At 42.5% G+C, this 18,019-nt stretch overlaps 1 protein-coding gene across 4 annotated transcripts in view; it reads right to left on the bottom strand.

Annotated features, from left to right (window-relative positions):
• Positions 1-18,019, bottom strand: part of LOC112046147 (proto-oncogene tyrosine-protein kinase ROS) — a 54,273-nt gene that overhangs the window by 2,046 nt on the left and 34,208 nt on the right. The window contains exons 18-36 of one of the 4 annotated variants that reach the window (XR_008251351.1): positions 16,820-17,007; positions 15,774-15,978; positions 15,103-15,372; positions 14,818-15,023; positions 13,915-14,729; positions 13,705-13,839; positions 12,722-12,956; positions 10,825-11,021; positions 9,284-9,419; positions 8,668-8,804; positions 8,182-8,391; positions 7,217-7,356; positions 6,480-6,644; positions 5,666-5,860; positions 4,889-5,108; positions 4,358-4,455; positions 3,283-3,392; positions 1,878-2,613; positions 610-660 (exon numbers count right to left, since the gene is read on the bottom strand). Coding sequence is in view for 1 of the 4 variants with exons in the window: in XM_024082664.2 (XP_023938432.2) it covers positions 610-660; positions 2,450-2,613; positions 3,283-3,392; positions 4,358-4,455; positions 4,889-5,108; positions 5,666-5,860; positions 6,480-6,644; positions 7,217-7,356; positions 8,182-8,391; positions 8,668-8,804; positions 9,284-9,419; positions 10,825-11,021; positions 12,722-12,956; positions 13,705-13,839; positions 13,915-14,729; positions 14,818-15,023; positions 15,103-15,372; positions 15,774-15,978; positions 16,820-17,007 (3,877 nt within the window). In the remaining 3 variants the exon portion in view is untranslated. Of the gene's footprint in view, positions 1-579; positions 661-1,877; positions 2,614-3,282; positions 3,393-4,357; positions 4,456-4,888; positions 5,109-5,665; positions 5,861-6,479; positions 6,645-7,216; positions 7,357-8,181; positions 8,392-8,667; positions 8,805-9,283; positions 9,420-10,824; positions 11,022-12,721; positions 12,957-13,704; positions 13,840-13,914; positions 14,730-14,817; positions 15,024-15,102; positions 15,373-15,773; positions 15,979-16,819; positions 17,008-18,019 lie in introns of all 4 variants that reach the window. The other 3 variants (XR_008251352.1, XM_024082664.2, XR_008251350.1) reach the window with 3 other exon arrangements.

Genomic DNA, 18,019 nt, shown 5'->3' on the forward strand with positions numbered 1-18,019 from the left:
TGTCTGTCTGTCTGTCAGTCTGTCTGTGACACCATAGCTCCCGAACGGATGAAGCGATTTCAGTTTAGTTTTTTTTTGTATTAAAGGTGACTTATGTGCGAGTGTTCTTAGTTTGATGTAAATCGGTTGAGCCGTTTAATGTTGTGGGGGGTGAAAGTGGGGAAGAATAACCGAATATCTGTAAATATACTCGAGTGGGGTCTCAAATGAAATCGCACTGAAAGAGAATATTGATGACTTGATCGAGAGTGAAATATTCTCATGAGTCATGACATTCGGGGGCTTTTCAAATCTGTCAATTATCTGTTATTACATTATCGTGTCGGCTAATATCTGAAATGACGATCCGAATTTGACGAACCTTTTACTGGCAGATAGCTAATGTTTTAAGGAGTAGGTACCTCAGGCTACTTTTTCGGATCCAGGCTGATGAAACCAGAACACGACCAGTTTATAATATACTCAGAGGCATAATTATCCGCCCACTTTAATATACTCGCGTCATATTAAAGTGGGCGGATAATTGTGCCTCTGAGTTCTTATATAAGAATAATAGATGTTGTTATAATCTATATTGACCTTTTAATTCGTAATGAGTGTGGAACTAACCCAACGTGTTGTCGTTCTCGTCCAGCAGGTAGGTGCGGTTGTCGACAGCGTCTGTATGCGCCATGCGCCATGCAACATAGCATTAGATGGTTAGTGGTCGCGCAGCGGCTGATGACACTTTAGTCACAATTTAAGGCTAAATTAATGATTTTAAATGAAATGAAATTAAAACGGCAACGATAATTGTTTTTTTCTTAAATATTTGCTATAATTTAACGCGTCCAACGTGGCTCACGCTAGTTTCTCCTCTCAAGTCCGTGAGCTCAGTTTGGGCTCATAGTCATTCAACGAAAAGACTGTTATGAATGGATATGACAATAGACCAACGGGCAGAGATTTAAGGTATGAATGACCTCTTGGATTCTATACCGTGGAGCTATTGCTACGAAGAAAAATGATTTATTTTAAATGATAGTAATAATTCATTAAAATTTAATTCCATTTCATTTAAATTATTTCAGGTAGAGCATGCTCGTATCCCTTAGGTATAACTATTTGGTCACCCTTCTAGTTCCCGTTCATATCTTTCCATATTTTCATCTTGGTATTCCATGCAATTAAGATTCTCTTAAAACTTGGTTGTAAGTAACTTTTATGAAATTTTATGCAAGCTTGATTTAGGACAAATTGAGAACCTCTTCTTTTTTGAAGTCGGTTAAAAATGGATGAACTTTTTTTGAGATCAGTTGGTGATTAGTTGCGCCAATATAAGAAATAATTTAGTCAAGGCTAACTGCCTTCTGCTGTATGCGTTAAACTTTTAGTCTGCTCTGAACACTTGTAAATTATCTGAGCAGTTTGTTGTAGGTACCCTTTGCAATGTCAGAGCGAACTAGAAGTTGTGGGCATACTATACCATGTTCATTCTATAGAAGCCTTGTTGTTCAGCATTCAAAACAATAAAATCTAAAAGTTCTTTAAACTTTTGTTTAGATGAAAAAATAATTTCTTATGTATATGAACGAGTATGATATTTGCGATTTTGAATACCGTTGGTACAACAAAACAACGATATAAAAATAAATTTTATGAAAGCTAAAAGTTTGTCAGCCCATGCTTCTTCCTTAGGAAAAAAAGTACGGTAGATAACTTTGGATTCAGAATCATGATACTACCAAATGAGTACACGGCAAGCTGCCTGTCGTCAAACCTCCAGCTTGCACAGTGTAATCAGGTCCTAATGCCTGGGCGACGTCTTGTCGCGCAGTGTCGTCACCACCTCCAGACAGTGCCGGAACGGTAGTGCACATAGTGAGCAAGTGTAGTACCGTCTCCCAGCAGCGTGAGGTAGTGCGGCGCGGGCTCGGCGGTGGCGGTGAGCGTGATGTTGGGCGACGTCTTGTCGCGCAGTGTCGTCACCACCTCCAGACAGTGCCGGAACGGTAGTGCACATAGTGAGCAAGTGTAGTACCGTCTCCCAGCAGCGTGAGGTAGTGCGGTGCGGGCTCGGCGGTGGCGGTGAGCGTGATGTTGGGCGACGTCTTGTCGCGCAGTGTCGTCACCACCTCCAGACAGTGCCGGAACGGTAGTGCACATAGTGAGCAAGTGTAGTACCGTCTCCCAGCAGCGTGAGGTAGTGCGGCGCGGGCTCGGCGGTGGCGGTGAGCGTGATGTTGGGCGACGTCTTGTCGCGCAGTGTCGTCACCACCTCCAGACAGTGCCGGAACGGTAGTGCACATAGTGAGCAAGTGTAGTACCGTCTCCCAGCAGCGTGAGGTAGTGCGGCGCGGGCTCGGCGGTGGCGGTGAGCGTGATGTTGGGCGACGTCTTGTCGCGCAGTGTCGTCACCACCTCCATACAGTGCCGGAACGGTAGTGCACATAGTGAGCAAGTGTAGTACCGTCTCCCAGCAGCGTGAGGTAGTGCGGCGCGGGCTCGGCGGTGGCGGTGAGCGTGATGTTGGGCGACGTCTTGTCGCGCAGTGTCGTCACCACCTCCAGACAGTGCCGGAACGACGGCCGCGCCTCGGCTGAATAGCTCCAGCATTTTTGTAATAGTTCGTAGCTGCGAACATGGAAACATAACAATATAGAAGCAGTTAGTGGTGTAGTTGTGTGCTTTAGACTAAAGACTTTCGACTGAAGTAAAACTTCTTTCGAAAACAAAAAACAAAGCGCCATCTGTGAGCCTCAAGCATAACTGAGCAAAAGAACAAAAGGAATTGTTTCAAAGTTCACTAAGAACGCCATCTATTGGTAGTTTAAAATAACAAACACTGTTTTACTATACCTGTAGATTGCTACATCTTAAAACACATTCCGTAACATACCTATCCACCAGCGTCCAGCAGCAGTCAAGGTCTACGTATGCATCATAGGCAATATATTTTATCATGGACACCTACCTCGGATATACCACCGCTCTGATATTACATTTTTTTATTTGTTATCCTACAAAATACACATTAAAATTAAGCCTAACCATAGTGCAACTGGTACAAGTACGTATCTGTTGGTGGAACACGTTTGCCCGAAGAAGATATTTTCAGTATTAACTACATGATACCTATATATCAAATTGATACGGGACACCTGTCGACAACTAGTGAATAGGAATACCGAGCGACGAGGTAATGCTGATCGGGTGTCGTGTAGATCCAATGAGCTATAACCCTTATTCTTTTCGCTACGACAAATAGCATGTAATTCATATGTTTTCCCTATTGATACTCACAAGGCGGAAGGACAGTTGGGCGGGCGGTCGGGCGTGCCGCCGGCGCGTACCAGTGACAGCACCTGCCGGTTGGTGCGCGCGGGGTACGGCTGCTGGCCCAGAGATAGCACCTGATCGGAACATGTTCATGTCAATACCAGACGAGACGGAATATAGGTACATTGCCGCTGTGGTAAGAAGGTAAGGTGGCAAAGAAAAGCGTGTTTATCGATCGCCGTTTACTGTTCAACTGGTTTAATATAAGTAAATATATTGGGTTAGTAATGTGCTCTTGAGTGTTAGAATCGACATGTGCGCGCCACATGTTATCTTACAATTTGGAACGTTGTAAACTTATGGATAATCTACGAACTAAATATGAATGTGGATACGCTAATAATGTTTATACAATAATATTTATATTGATAACGCTACAGTACCACGGCATATCGTATAGGTAAGTCATCATCATCATTAACAGCCGATGGACGTCAGTTTTAGCAGACTCAGATGTGATTACAAAAATAAGAAAACTAATGTCGAAAAAGGTTATGATTCACAACATTAGTCAGGACAACTTAATTAACAAATCGAACTTTAACCAAAGTAAGCTCTTAGAATGGCGGAGAATGACCCTGAGTGAAGTCACGCACTTGTAAACGATGTGTGTAGGGTTAAAGGCGCCTTTGACAGATATCTAACACTCCCCTTCTTCCACTCAAGTCACTCTCCCCGCCTATCCCAAGTAATCCATAAAGAATTACACAACAAGAGATGTGGACGGCTCGAACGCCACGAGCACACTGAAGCCGCCCGTACCGCAAGTCTTTGCAACGTGTCGATAACAATAGGCACACACAATTAATTTAGCGACTACTTCGGAAAGTATTTTCACGAATTCGAAAAATACTGTACTGTACTTAAAACAAATGTGATTCGAAACTTACGAGAAGTTGTTTAGTAAAAAGATTCATTCAAATTAAAAACGTATGTAAGTCAATGAACTAAACCTTGGTATATACAGCTTCCTTATCTCAATCTAATCGGAAACCATGTAAATAGTATATTATTTTAAATCATTGTATTTTGTTCGTACCTCCCAACAAAGCACGCCCCAGGCCCAAACGTCCGACTGGCAAGAGAAGACACCGTCTACAAGACATTCCACAGCCATCCACCGTACTGGCAGCAAGCCTGAAAGTCAACCAAAAACAACAGGTTTACCTTAACTGCCCGCATACATGCCCAAGTGTTTTTCTTAAAATATTTCTTTTCTCGAATAATGATATTCGGATACAACGGATGCAGATGCCTACTTAGGATCGCTATAAGATAAGCAATGAATTGTTTCAACAACTTTAGAAAAGTTGAATCATAGCTCGTTAGAGCCATCCGGTACCCGACCCAGCACTGCTTTGTGACAGTTAGAAAATAAATAGAGTTAGTAAATTGAGCATCCTTAATCCATACAAATTCATATAAGGAAGGAACATCAGGAGACTCTAATGACTCGACGAAATTTATTCTTAAAAGTAAACCTACCTATGTGTATAAGTGATTCAGGTTGATTTTAAGTGCGCTACTGACTTATAGTATAGGTCCATAAGTATTAGAAAAATGTTCCTACCTTCCCCTTCTTTTCTGTAATAGTCGTTTTTATAGATATCTCTTGCGAGTCCAAAGTCACCAATCTTCACAACGCGTCCGTTAGCTCTGTGTGCTACTAGACAGTTCCGGCACGCGAGGTCGCGATGCACGAAATGCATTTCTTCCAGGTAGCGGCATCCCTTTGTTACGTCCACGCACATGTTTAGTAGGTCTAGCAGGGTCAAGGATTCTGGAGTGTACTGGAAAATATACATTTGAATTAGCCTAGTACAGTAGAATTAGTAGAACAAAGTTTCTATCCTCTGATAATCAGAAATTCTTATTTCTTAGTTCGGCATCTACTGATAGTCAGAAATTCTTATTTCTGATTTAGTTTGTGTGGAACAGAGTCGCCAGGCTTCCTGATTGTAACAGTAACACATTAGTTAGTGTGGTTTACACTCTGGTAAACATAGGCCATTTAGGTCATTATTTTTTCTCCTTCTTGTATTTTCTACTTCAACTATGGTTGAGATGTTATTCGATTTAGAATCGCATGTAGATAGCTTTTGAAAAAATTGAAGGGCCGCTCGCAAAATTTGCAAAAGATATAAACAATTAACTAAAAAAAGGGGTTTGGGTTTTTCTTATATCTCAAAAACTGCTTAAAGTATTTCCAATCGGAGGAAGATTGCTATAAAAACTGTAACTTTTAGAAGTTGGCTAAATAATTATTAAAATAAATATTGCGCTGAAAATGGGGTTGTTTTGGATATTAGCTATTATTGATGTTGATGATAATGATGATGATTCTTACCAAAGAAGCTCGTTTGGCGCGCAAGTAGCTCAGTAAATCGCCTCCCTCCATGAGTTCCATGATAATGTAGTTGGGGTCATTGTCGAGACAGACGCCCAGGAGCCGCAGGATGTGCTCGTGTTTGAAATTGGACATCAACGCCGCTTCTTTCAGGAATTCAGTCTTTTCTTGCTCTGTTGCACCTTTGCGTAAAGTCTAAAAACAAAAAGATGAATAAGGTTACTGCTCTAACCTCGTTCTCATATTAAGCCAATATTAATAACTTGAAAGTATGATAGTTGGCAGAGCAAGTACATGCTCCACCAAGGTCTTGAAAAACTTGCAAGACACACTTCTGCTATAATTACATTAATGTTCTTCATTGCGCAGCATTACACCATCTGAGGGGTAGAGTCAAAGGCACGTCTTTGACTTTTGAAATCAGTAGACCGTAGTATCTAATGTTTTCTCCCAGACAAGTTCCAACCCAAACCTAAGCCAGAATTCAAAATGTCTCAAACTCGACGTAAACCTTTACATTTAGGTAGGTATTTGGTTTTCACAGGTGCTTTTTGGCAAGTTAGGTACTTTGCCTTTTTTTCATAGGAACCTAATCTATACTAAGTAATATTATAAAGCTGAGGAGTTTGTTTGTTTGTTTCATTGAACGCGCTAATCTCTCCGATTTTAAAAATTCTTTCAGCCCATTTATCGAGGAAGGCTATAGGCTCTATATATTTTCTTCGTATTCCTACGGAAACGGGAACTATGCGGTCTAACCGCGAGGCGTCAACTAGTTATTTTATGTTTTTCAAGTGAATAAACATGAGAGTACCTTTACTGCAACTTTATTGTCGGTATTGCTGTTATTGATTTGGCGCGCTACGCCCTCGAACACCTCGCCGAACGCCCCCGAGCCGAGAAACTTGGTGAGCGTGATCTGTTCTCTGCGGATGTGAGGCAGACTGGCCAGTTCTGCGTCTGACGGACAGTGTACTCCCTGGAATAAAAGGCAATTATGCATTATCATCATTATTTTCAGCCGATGGACGCCTTTTGAAGGACTTTCAGACATCACGGTCTTGAGCTGCATATTACCAGCGGCTTTCTGTTACCCGCTTGATGTTATCAGTCGGTAGCGGGAATAGACCAACACTGTGTTTTCCGGTACGGGTTTACCACTCCAGGAAGTATTTTGGGACTCCAATGTTCAAAAAATCTTCGAGCTATGTGCCCGCCCATTGCCATCACTTCAGCTTCGTTGACATTGTATGTCGGTAACTTATAGTTTTCTGGTTTTACAAACTTTACTCGCCCTGTTAGTGGATCAAATCTTACTATATTAGAACCACTTCCTTCACCACTCAAAATTTTATATAAGGAGTATCTTTCGTAACAGTGCAATTTTTCAGAGGCTGAAATGGATTATTTCTGCGCAGTAAAGTTCGTTTATATCAACGTTTACTTAAATTAAATGGCCTGTTATGTCGATAATCATTATTAATTTTATTGATTCAACGCCTTCTTTATTAGTGGACATCCTAAAATCTTCTAAGGCAAGAAGTAAAATACCTGATTGTATAAAATATTTGTCGAGTGTCGGATGGGCAGTTGCCGCAGTGTTGCCAGCTCTACGTCGGGCCCGCGCCGCACGATGTTAGCCGTCAGCTGATTTTCAATGGCTGCTTTCTTTTTGCTCCGATTGTTATATGCTGGAAAAGTTAAACCCACGCTTTAATATCTATAACGTTTTTCTAATGCAGTGCCGGTTTGCCTATTCAGCTTGTATGGCTATACAAATCAGGCAGTTCGAGAATTCTGAGTAGGGCTATGAATTTGTTGGGCTTTTGTTATTGCTTCGGTCGGGAGTTGATGGTGGCTCATTTTCTAGTCCCACGAAGGGCACGTTGAAGACGTCGGGCCCGGTCATTGTTATTGCCATCAGTATGAGTATTACGAGGACCTTTTGTCCTCGTAATATACGTTGACGCAACTTAGGTGCTTGTCCAACGGAGCGGAATGAAGGAGGAATGCCGATCGGAGTTGTGTACTTACGTACTGTGTCTGTCCATATAAACGCGTCTAGGTAGCGGATTGGAGTGAGAAATATTACGTAGCAGAGTTATACTGTGTTTCCTCGCTCCGCTTTACGGTTTTATATGATTTTTAAAATTAATTCGCAACTTTCTGTCCACTGAACTTCTTCAGTTTTAAAATTAAGCCGAGACTATGCAATTGTATTGTTTATTTTTTACTACCGCTTCGACGTCTTGCTTCACTTTAGTGGACATGCAGCCTAAAACAACATGTGACAGCCGTAGCTGTTGTATACGAGTAGTGATATACCAGTACACGAGGCGACTCACTGTAGAACACCGCGGCGGCGAGTGCGAGCAGCAGCATGGCGAGCGCGGCCACGATAACGGCGAGCGCGGCGGGGTGAGGCGCGGCAGCGGGCGCGGGCGCGTGCAACTATCAGCCACAGCCCACAGCTGTTGTATACGAGTAGTGTTATACCAGTACACGAGGCGACTCACTGTAGAACACCGCGGCGGCGAGTGCGAGCAGCAGCATGGCGAGCGCGGCCACGATAACGGCGAGTGCGGCGGGGTGAGGCGCGGCGGCGGGCGCGGGCGCGTGCAGCACGCTCGGCGCGGACAGCGCGCCCCAGCCGTAGCTGTTTCGCGCCTGCACGCGCGCTGCGTAGCCCGCCGACACCGCGCCCGAGCTGATCAGCCAGTACGTGTCTGTAGCAACACAGTTGTGGTTGTGGTTAATATGCTCCTTAAAACCTCCTTCCATCAGTACCTACTTGGATGCATCCTCTGCTAGAACAGAGAATGCCTCCAAGTACAAACCTGGCACAAACAGAGAAAGTTTTGGGCTCCTTGTTAGGTCATTAAAATTATTCACTTATGTAATTATCCTCGAAAAGTTTGTTTCCCACGCTACAGTAAATTCTACAACTATACGTTTCGATAAAGGAAAATGTCCGGTCTACTCGTAGATATCATTCAACTTACCGTTCCCACTGTACAACAGTTCGAGTCCTTCACGAACAATGTGCTGTTTCATTTCGTCGTCAATGTCGCTTGGCAGATTGTCTGGTAACAGCTCGCTTATGTTCTTGCTCATTATATATTCTTCGTTATAGCTTGTCCTATAAAAAAAATCCAATTAAATAAAATGAACGTGTAGTTGAGTTCTGTCAAAAGTATTATCACGAGTTAACGCAGATTTTAAAATCGAACCAATTTCACCCGAACCCCTTTACAAAATCTTACAATATTATAATGTCATAATTTAGACTTCATCATTATCAACCCATATTCGGCTCACTGCTGAGCTCGAGTCTCCTCTCAGACTGAGAGGGGTTAGGCCAATAGTCCACCACGCTGGCCCAATGCGGATTGGCAGACTTCACACACGCAGATAATTAAGAAAATTCTCTGGTATGCCGATTTCCTCACGATGTTTTCCTTCACCGTTTGAGACACGTGATATTTAATTTCTTAAAATGCACACAACTGCAAAGTTGGAGGTGCATGCCCCGGACCGGATTCGAACCCACACCCTCCGAAATCGGAGGCAGAAGTCATATCCACTGGGCTATCACGGCTTTTTTATTAGTAATGGTACCTGTGGTTCGGTCGGCCCCAGATGCGGTAAGCCTGGATGGGCGCTCCTCGGGCTTCGGGCTCGGCCCAGCGCGCGCGCAGCATGCGTTCGCCCACCGCCTCCACCAGCAGCGGGCCCGGCGCGCCCGGCACGTCACCTGCGCCCACGAACATCAGCCCACAACCCGACTCCAAGTCATCGTCATCATTGTCTATGTATTTTTACCTCAGACCAATTACCTTTGGACTTGTATCGCACTCAAATCCACCAACAAAAATGTAGGTATATCGTTGTTTAAGGGGGCGTAAACTCACAAATAAATATATCCTGTGTCCACTACACACAACTATAAATTTACACACGTGTAATTTTAACATAATGAAACATCGATTCTATAGACGCAGTTTGTATGAACACACATCGTAATCATATACTATTGACAGAGGGTAACGTTCAGCGAGGCAGGTACTATGGTAATTCGTCTGAGATTTTTACTTGAGGCATCTCTTCACCAGCTTTTTTTTTGTGATTATGTAAGTGCCGTAGGCTCCTTAATGGGACCTCAGCGGCTCACCGGGGGTTTCAGGCGAGTGCAGAAGCATTGCCTGATAGGGCCCGAAGGCAGAAGCAGAAGATGTGGGCGTAACGACTCCCACGTAGAAAGGGCCTCTTCTCTGAGTTATGGGCACTCGGCTTATAGGGCCATTCTGGAAGGGTGTTTTGGCCTGACTGTATGTGTCCGAGCGCCCCTGAGATTGTGGGTTAAAAAACCCACGTCCGAGTGATTTCAGTCGGGGACCTCGTCTTCGCCGGTGAAGACGCTGTGTAGCTTGGCTTGTGTTTGAATAGCTTGGGAAGGTTTGTCGATCGTTATATAATATATTGTCATCGTCAGGATCGTAAAGGCTATAGAATAAGCCCTTCGCTCGTTATACCTATTTACTTGGACGATTTTTAACATTCGGATTTCTCTTACCTGCTACCTTCCTAGGCTACCTGTGATCCAAACTTTACAGATGCCTATAGAACTTTCTTATGGCAAAATTATTATAGTCTGACCCTGATCATTATAGCCAACAAATTCTCAGATCTAAAGGTTATATTACTAAAGAAGGAATTATCCGAAATTTTGCCATATATTCAATGCAGTTTTTTAATACATACGAGTACAGATCTAGTTCAAAATTGTGAATTTCCTATTCGGCGTGTGTTTTTTTTCATTGCAACTTAATCAAAATCAGATTTAAAGAAAGTACTGTACACTTAACTTATATTATTCTTATTTTTATTTGCCAAAACGGAAAGAACCATAATGACTGTAATCACGACATAATTCGTTAGTATAGAAAAGAAAGAAAAGAAGACTCAAAGAAAGTTTATTAAAATAATAAACATATTAATTGTTAAAGAAGGAAGATAAAATGAAGTTTTGAAAAAAAAAATTTAAACATAGATTAGAAAAAGACAGAAAAAAGAAAAAAGGTTGTTACACTAACAGAAAAAAGCTTGTTATTGTCTAAATAAAGTAACACCATATAAGCTAATTTGAAACGAAGGAGTACCTAATGTGACATAGGTAAATCGGTCGTCCATCGGCCAGTAGTACGGCTCAGCGTGCTCGACGTATTGCAGACGCAAGCGGAATCGGTACCGCGTTCCCGGACTTAGGTCGCTCGCCTTCCACTCTGCGTTCCCACTTTGCTCGCACTGCGCCCAGTTGTCGCCCTCACTCGACAGCTCTGTGTATTCCACTGCGTAGCTGTAACGAAAGTGACGAAAGTGAAGTGGCTGATTTAACAACAGGCCTTCCCTCAAATTAGGTCAAAGAAGATGGTCCAAAATTGTATCGAGCCCAGGTCCAGTCATTGTACCCTGGCGGAAATAAAAGAACATATTATTTTTAACTATTTTTGATTATACAAATCTACGAATTTACTTTAATTCTTTCGAAATAATATTCATTATCTCCCAAGAAATGCAACATTAATAAGAGTATTAATGACGGATAGATGACATTTTCAATGCATTAATCGATTTGACGTTTGCTGTTAACTGTCATTTCATAGTGGCTCTATGGGCGCCATCTTGATATAACTCAAAAACTTGGGTTTTTATTTTATTTATTTCTTTTTATTTAGTTACATTTATTCACTTTAATACATTTTGATAAATTCCTTGTATTTTTTAAATTTTAATGATACGGGGTACATGAGTGGACCTGAAATGGACCATCTCCTTTGAGTCCTCTTCAAATTAAGCCTCCCTGAGCTTAATAGGCACAGGGTGGCCTAATTTGAGGGACGGCAAATTTATCCAAAAAGGGTTTAATTTTTCAGAAATTAGTAAAAACATATACCTACAATTTACATATAGAAAGCGAGTCTTGATTACTGGTTAGGAAAAAAAATATGATTGCGAACAAGGGAATAGAAATCAGAAATCAATAACTCAATAGGGGGGCAAGAATTTAATAGCCTCCTGGCAGCAAATTTTTAAATACGCCACTGCAAAAGCGTAGAACTATGCTTATTTAGCCTCCAAGAATCCAAGTTAATCAATTTTAAAATTAGTTAATCAAGTTTAAAATTGTGCGGCTGCCAGTAGTAAAGTAAGTTAGTTTTGCCTATAGAGCAATATTTTGGTACTGAGTTTCAAGGATTATTCTTAATATCGAGATCCAAGCCACTGGGATGGTGTCCCCACAATGGCAAGCGCAAAAGCCTCAATAGGGAAATCTACAAGGGAGTCGATATATAGACGGTTGTACGCTGGTGTTTCGAAATATATAGGCTTATACATAGGGGCTTAAAAGAGCGATTTCTTGCCGGCTCTTCTCAGCAGAACCTGCCTTCCGAACCGGTGGTAGACTCTTTACAAATAGTCAAACTTGACGTTTCAAAAGTACTTATATGAATTTTGATTTTGACACTGAATGTCCTTCGACTGTTAATGACGACATATTCCTAGTACTTATAGTCTGGCAAGTTCGTTGATGATACTCCCATGATATGCGGGCGACGGGGGAAAAGACTGCACGGGTGTAAAATCGGGGAATCGTGAACGTGCGGGGAAGTGAGGTGCATCAGTCGTGAGTTTTTCATTGATGGCTACACGGCCCCCGGCCCGCGCGAACCATCGGTAGTGTTACGAACGAAGTTGCCAAGCTATAGGAGCAGCAGTAATTAAACGGTTAGGAAGCTTCATGACTTTCACATGCGGTCTTTACACATTGGAGTATCTTGGATTATTTCCTAGGGTGGGCCTGGCCCACGAAATCAAGTCTATTATTAGTATCTTAATAGAATTCCATATCATTAGCCCAGAATCCTAGGGTGGGCACAGGTCCATTCTTGGGTGGGCACGGCCCACCCGCTATATACGCCTATGTCTTTACATGAGGTCTATGTACACTGTACAAAAGTGGACGTCCACGGGCTGATGTCTATTCTAAGTACTCACGAATGTATCTTGTAAGAAGTGGGCGGTGGCCAGATGACCGTGAGCGTGTAGGCGGTAGGGTCGAGCAGTGCGAGCGGCGCGGGCGGCGGGTACGTCCGCAGGCGCTGCGGCGCGGAGTCCGCCGCCACCGAGCTGTGCCGCGAGCGCGCGCGCACCCACACCGTGTACGCGGTGGCGGGCGACAGGCGCGTCATGTTAGCCCGACGTCCGCCCGACACTTCGAATGTGTTGTGTTCTACCAGAACAAAGGAAAATTCATCATCATCATTTACAACCTTGGCAAGTTCGTTCGTAACACTCCCGAGGGTACACGCGGGCTGGGAGGGGGTAGCAATGACCCCGCACGCCCGTCATCATACCCGCGCAGTCCTTTCTCTGCTCCGCGCGGTCGACTTCACACCCGCGCAGTCCTTTCCGCCCCGTCACCCGCATATCATGGAATTGTCATCAACGAACTTGCCAAGCTATAATAATTGGCTCACTGTTGAATGAGAGGGGTTAGTCCACCACGCTAGCCCAATGCGGATTGGTAGACTTCACATACGTTGAGAATTAAGAAAATTCTCAGGTATGCAGGTTTCATCACGATGACGAGAAGGCTTAGAGCATATTTACTGGGTGTGGGCTATCACATCTCTCAAAGTAAAATTAAAGAAGTTAATGTTTAACCTTCTTACTTCTTCTTGGCATGGGCGTAGCAAGAAAATAGTCACGAGCTCACCTCACTACTAATGTGAGAATTGCTCAATTTGATAAATCTAACAACAATCACCAACGGTATAGAATCCTGGCTACGCCCTTGCTTCTTGGTCGCACTCTTCATTACTGAAGGTCCTGAGTTTGGCGGGAAAATCGTAGGAATCACGTAATGTTCTTGTAGCTCTCGTTTTATTTTCCACACCCTTATAAATCAGAAGTTATGATTCTGGCTGCATAGTGGAACTTAAATTAACATATTTTGTTCTACAAAAACGCATTTTTACCTTTTATTTTCTGAGTTACTGAGTCGTCTGTGCTCCAGTGCAGTTCGTAATAAAGTCCAGGGTCTGGAGTCCATTCCACTTGCGCGAGTACAGGACTCAACACCATAACGGTTACATCTTTTGGAGCGGTAGGCGCTGAAAACCACGAAAGAAAATAAAATATTAGGATAAATTTCTCAGGATAATGTTCCCTTCAAAAGGAAATCTTACCTTCAGCTGCTGTTTGTATTATCAAAGTGTCGCCGAGAATTGGTTTCATCTCATGAAGCTTTGCATAGTAGTTAGTGGCTTCAAGCATCACAGTATAATTAGTGAAAGGCTTCAATTCATTCAAAGCAACGATAGTGCTAGTAGTCGTCAAGTATAAACATGTCTCCTTATCACAAGTCATCGAATCATTTTTCACATGTATGCGATAAAAAACTGTGTATTCAGTTGCCGTCATTTCATACTGCAGTTTTTCACATTTCACTGGTTTGCCCATTATAGGCAGTCTCAGTGTTAAGCTGTTCGCAGAATGAGATATTACATGGGGAATTAGTTTTCGTGGATTCGGAAACAGACACGATCTACGTGGGTACGGCTGATTCGCAGGATCTAGTGCCATGATCTTGTACCCAAAAGAAGACTTCACCTGTATTATTTGGTTCCCCTTGAGTTTGTTGGTATAAAATATATTTTTTCCTGTAGAGTTATACCAATAGATGTATTTGCTATCTACAGCAATTGACATGGGGGGAAACTCGTACTTCTTTTTTTCGGTAGCATTAACTACTACTTTACAATGGCAGCCGTTCATGTCTGATGCTGTTATATGATGAGCCCATGGATCTACCCAATAAAGTTCGATGGCCATGTCAATCACGAAGCTTTTGGCTATTTGTGGATTTTGAGGACAATTGCATTCATTAACGAAATCAAACGTAGTATGATTAAAGAATGGTCTAATATTGCCTCCGTCTACCTTTGAAGTCATCAATGTTCCTAGTCCCTTATGATTACTTTCTTCGTACCAATATAAAGACCTGAAAGAATATAAGCTCAGTTATAAAACTTCATATTTTTAACTTATTTAATTATACCTATATAGTATCTATAAATTTGTTTTCTCACCGTAACGTTGGAGCTATTTGCAAACTGTAAATCGGTTGTTTTCTTGCTAAAACACGACTTATATGTGGTCTTGTATTAGGAATTCCTAGATCAGCTCGATACATCACATAAGATTCTGTAGATGTCATTTCTAGTTGGGTCCAATACACTGACCTACTAACCCAATCCACACAAATGCTGGTTGCAGTTCCATTTATTGATGTCAACTAAAAGAATAATAAACAAATAGTAAGAGGTCAGGTCAGTAAAAGTAACAATAACAGTTATTTATATTGCATATCTTACCTTATAGTTCCCACTGCCATTGATTCTAGATGCGAATATTTCCTCTAAATTATTAGCCCAGTAAGCAACATTTTCTTCGATATTCACAGCAAAATCGATAGGTATTCCAGTGCTCTTCGGTATAAGTTCACTTTCACCGGAATCTAAATCGACGATCTTTATTGATTCTTGTGACGATATCATTATTTTAGGAATTGGATTGATTTCTAACGATGACGCATTGACGATTTCAGAGTATTGTCCATATCCAGCATCGGTGAATGCACGAACCTGTAGATTCACGATTTAAGAGACTATTGTATTTTGTTATTATGTAGGAATTCAGTATAATAACTACTTATCCAAAATTAAGACATTCTAAAGATTTGAGCCTAGTCAAGAACAAATTAAACATACGGACTAGTAAGATTGTTGAGAGAGTAAACAAGGTAGTAAATATACAACAATCGTAGCCAGTAAAGGTTGTATTTGCCCACCTCATAGGAATGAAGCATAATCGCAAGTATGTAATGCTTCATTCAGTTTTCAAAAACGACTTGAATACCAAAGTATTACGAAGTAACTATTCATACATCAACCGAACGAATAAATATAAATTATTCTTCCAGTAACTGGATACTTAAAATATTATTAGTCCGGCAAAAAACGGACGAATAGTTTCAAAGTATTACCTGAAAGAAGTAGGTTGAATCAGATGCGAGATCCCTTAGCATGAGTTGCGTGTGCAGCGGAGACAGTCGCGCATCGGCGCAGGCTGAAGGCTTGACGCGTGCCGACTTGACGCCCATCGTCCAGCACTGCGCTTCGTAGCCACGCACTACACCATTGCTTCTGCTGGGGGCTTCCCATCTGAACGTCGCAGTTAGAGGACCGCCGCTGTTGTGAAGTTAAAGACTTGTTTATTCCATTACGTAGGTAAGTTAAATATATAGAACAGAAAGAAAGCAAGTATCGAACGTAATTCTAGGACGCAATGTTTTTTCAGAAAGCTTTCCAAATCTTTAAAAAGCTTTCTAGAACTTATTTTGATAATGTTTTGGTGAAGATTCGGTAGTTTTGTATATGTATAGAACTTGCGAACGCTCGTGACTCCGTGCGCGTGAGATTCTGTTTATATCCATATATAGGTATTTATTCCTTACGTGTCGTACGTGATGAAGCAATCCACCAAATCTTATTCAGTTTCTACCTCATCTACCTGTGAAATTCGCGTGGAAAGTAGATCCATACAGACGCCAGATCAGTGATTAGTGCGAACAGACAGAAAAAAAAATCGTAATATTTTATTTTCTACTGCTCTTCTATTATTGAGAGCGTCAATAGCTCAACGATAAGGCAGTCTGACTCATCACCGAGGGGTGGTGGTTCGATCCCCGTCCTGTTGGTCTAATGTTGTACCCACTCCCAAAAGTCTTTCCCGACGGAGGACGGACAAGCGATTTAGCGTTCCGGTAGGATGTCGTGTAGAAACCGAAAAGAGGTAGGGATTTTCATTCTCCTCTTAACGAGTTAGCCCGCTTCCATCTTAGACTGCATGATGCACACTTACCACCAGGTGAGATTGTAGTTAAGGGCTAACTTGTAACGAATAAAAAAAATTGTTGGAGGGGAATAGATATATTGGTTATATTTAAAAGATATTGCGATATAAAATAATCGCCCAATTTCATTTTATGCTAGTTTTATTCAAAGTTCGGGTTATGTGTAGTGTAGCTACCTATGCGCAGGTTGTACATATACGCGGGGTGCTCTGGGCGCGGCGGGCGGCGCCTGCGGGGTGCGGAGCGACGCGCGCGCGACGGCGCCGCCGCCCCACTGCGTGTACGCGCGCACCGTCGCCTCCACACTGCTGTACGGCGACACGGAGCGCGACCGCACTTCCACCCAGGCTACGTCCACTGTTCTCTGTATCAAAATAAAATAGTATGATAAACCTACAGCTTGCCACTTCGTTCGTAACAATGCATAGCTTTAAGCAATGTGTTAAAAAACATTTACTTAGTCGAGGTTACTACAACATTGATGAGTTCCTTAACGATAAAAGCGCTTGGAGGCCATTGGATCAGCTTCCACCTTCACACAGGAAATAAAACTATAAGAAATTGTAATTGTTATCAATTGTAAATTATAATACTGTATGACTTTTTTAAAAGAGCAATTGTTGAGTTTCTTGCCGGTATCTTCTCAGCAGAACCTGCCTTCCGAACCGGTGGTAGAATCTTTACAAATGGTCAACTGACGTGTCAAAAGTGCTTGTAAACTGACCCTACTTGAAATAAATGATTTTTGATTTGATTTGAACACTCCCGATGGTCCGTGCGGGCCGGGGGGCTTGTAGCGATGAATGGAAAACCCACGACTGATGCACCTCACTTATCCGCAGTCTCCTTCCACGTCGCCCGCATATCATGGGAGTGTCATCAACGAATTGTCAGACTATAGTTTCCACAAGGACAAAAGTTGGTGTATGTGATAAAGAATATGTTACACACATAATCCTCTTTAACACAAATGTTACGAACAAATTTGCTGTACGGCGCCACGGAGCGCGACCTCACTTCCACCCAGGCTACGTCACTGTTCTCTGAATCAAAGTAAAATAGTGTGATATAGTGCTTGTCAACTTCATTCGTAACACTCCCGATGGTCCGCGCGTGGGGGCGTGTAGCGATGAATGAAAAACTCACGACTGATGCACCTGACTTCCCCGCACGCACGAGATCACACCCGCGCATATCATGAGAGTGTCATCAACGAAGTTGCCACAGTATAGTTTCCGCAAGGACAAAAGTTGGTGTGTGTGATAGAGAATATGTTACACACATAGTCCTCTACAGTCTATACCTACAAATTAGTACCCACAGCATGGCCAATCCGTTCGTTACGCTCCCGAGCCCCGATAGTCCGCGAGGTCCGG

Source organism: Bicyclus anynana, chromosome 13 (assembly GCF_947172395.1).
Source record: "Bicyclus anynana chromosome 13, ilBicAnyn1.1, whole genome shotgun sequence".
NCBI classification, from domain to species: domain Eukaryota; kingdom Metazoa; phylum Arthropoda; class Insecta; order Lepidoptera; family Nymphalidae; genus Bicyclus; species Bicyclus anynana.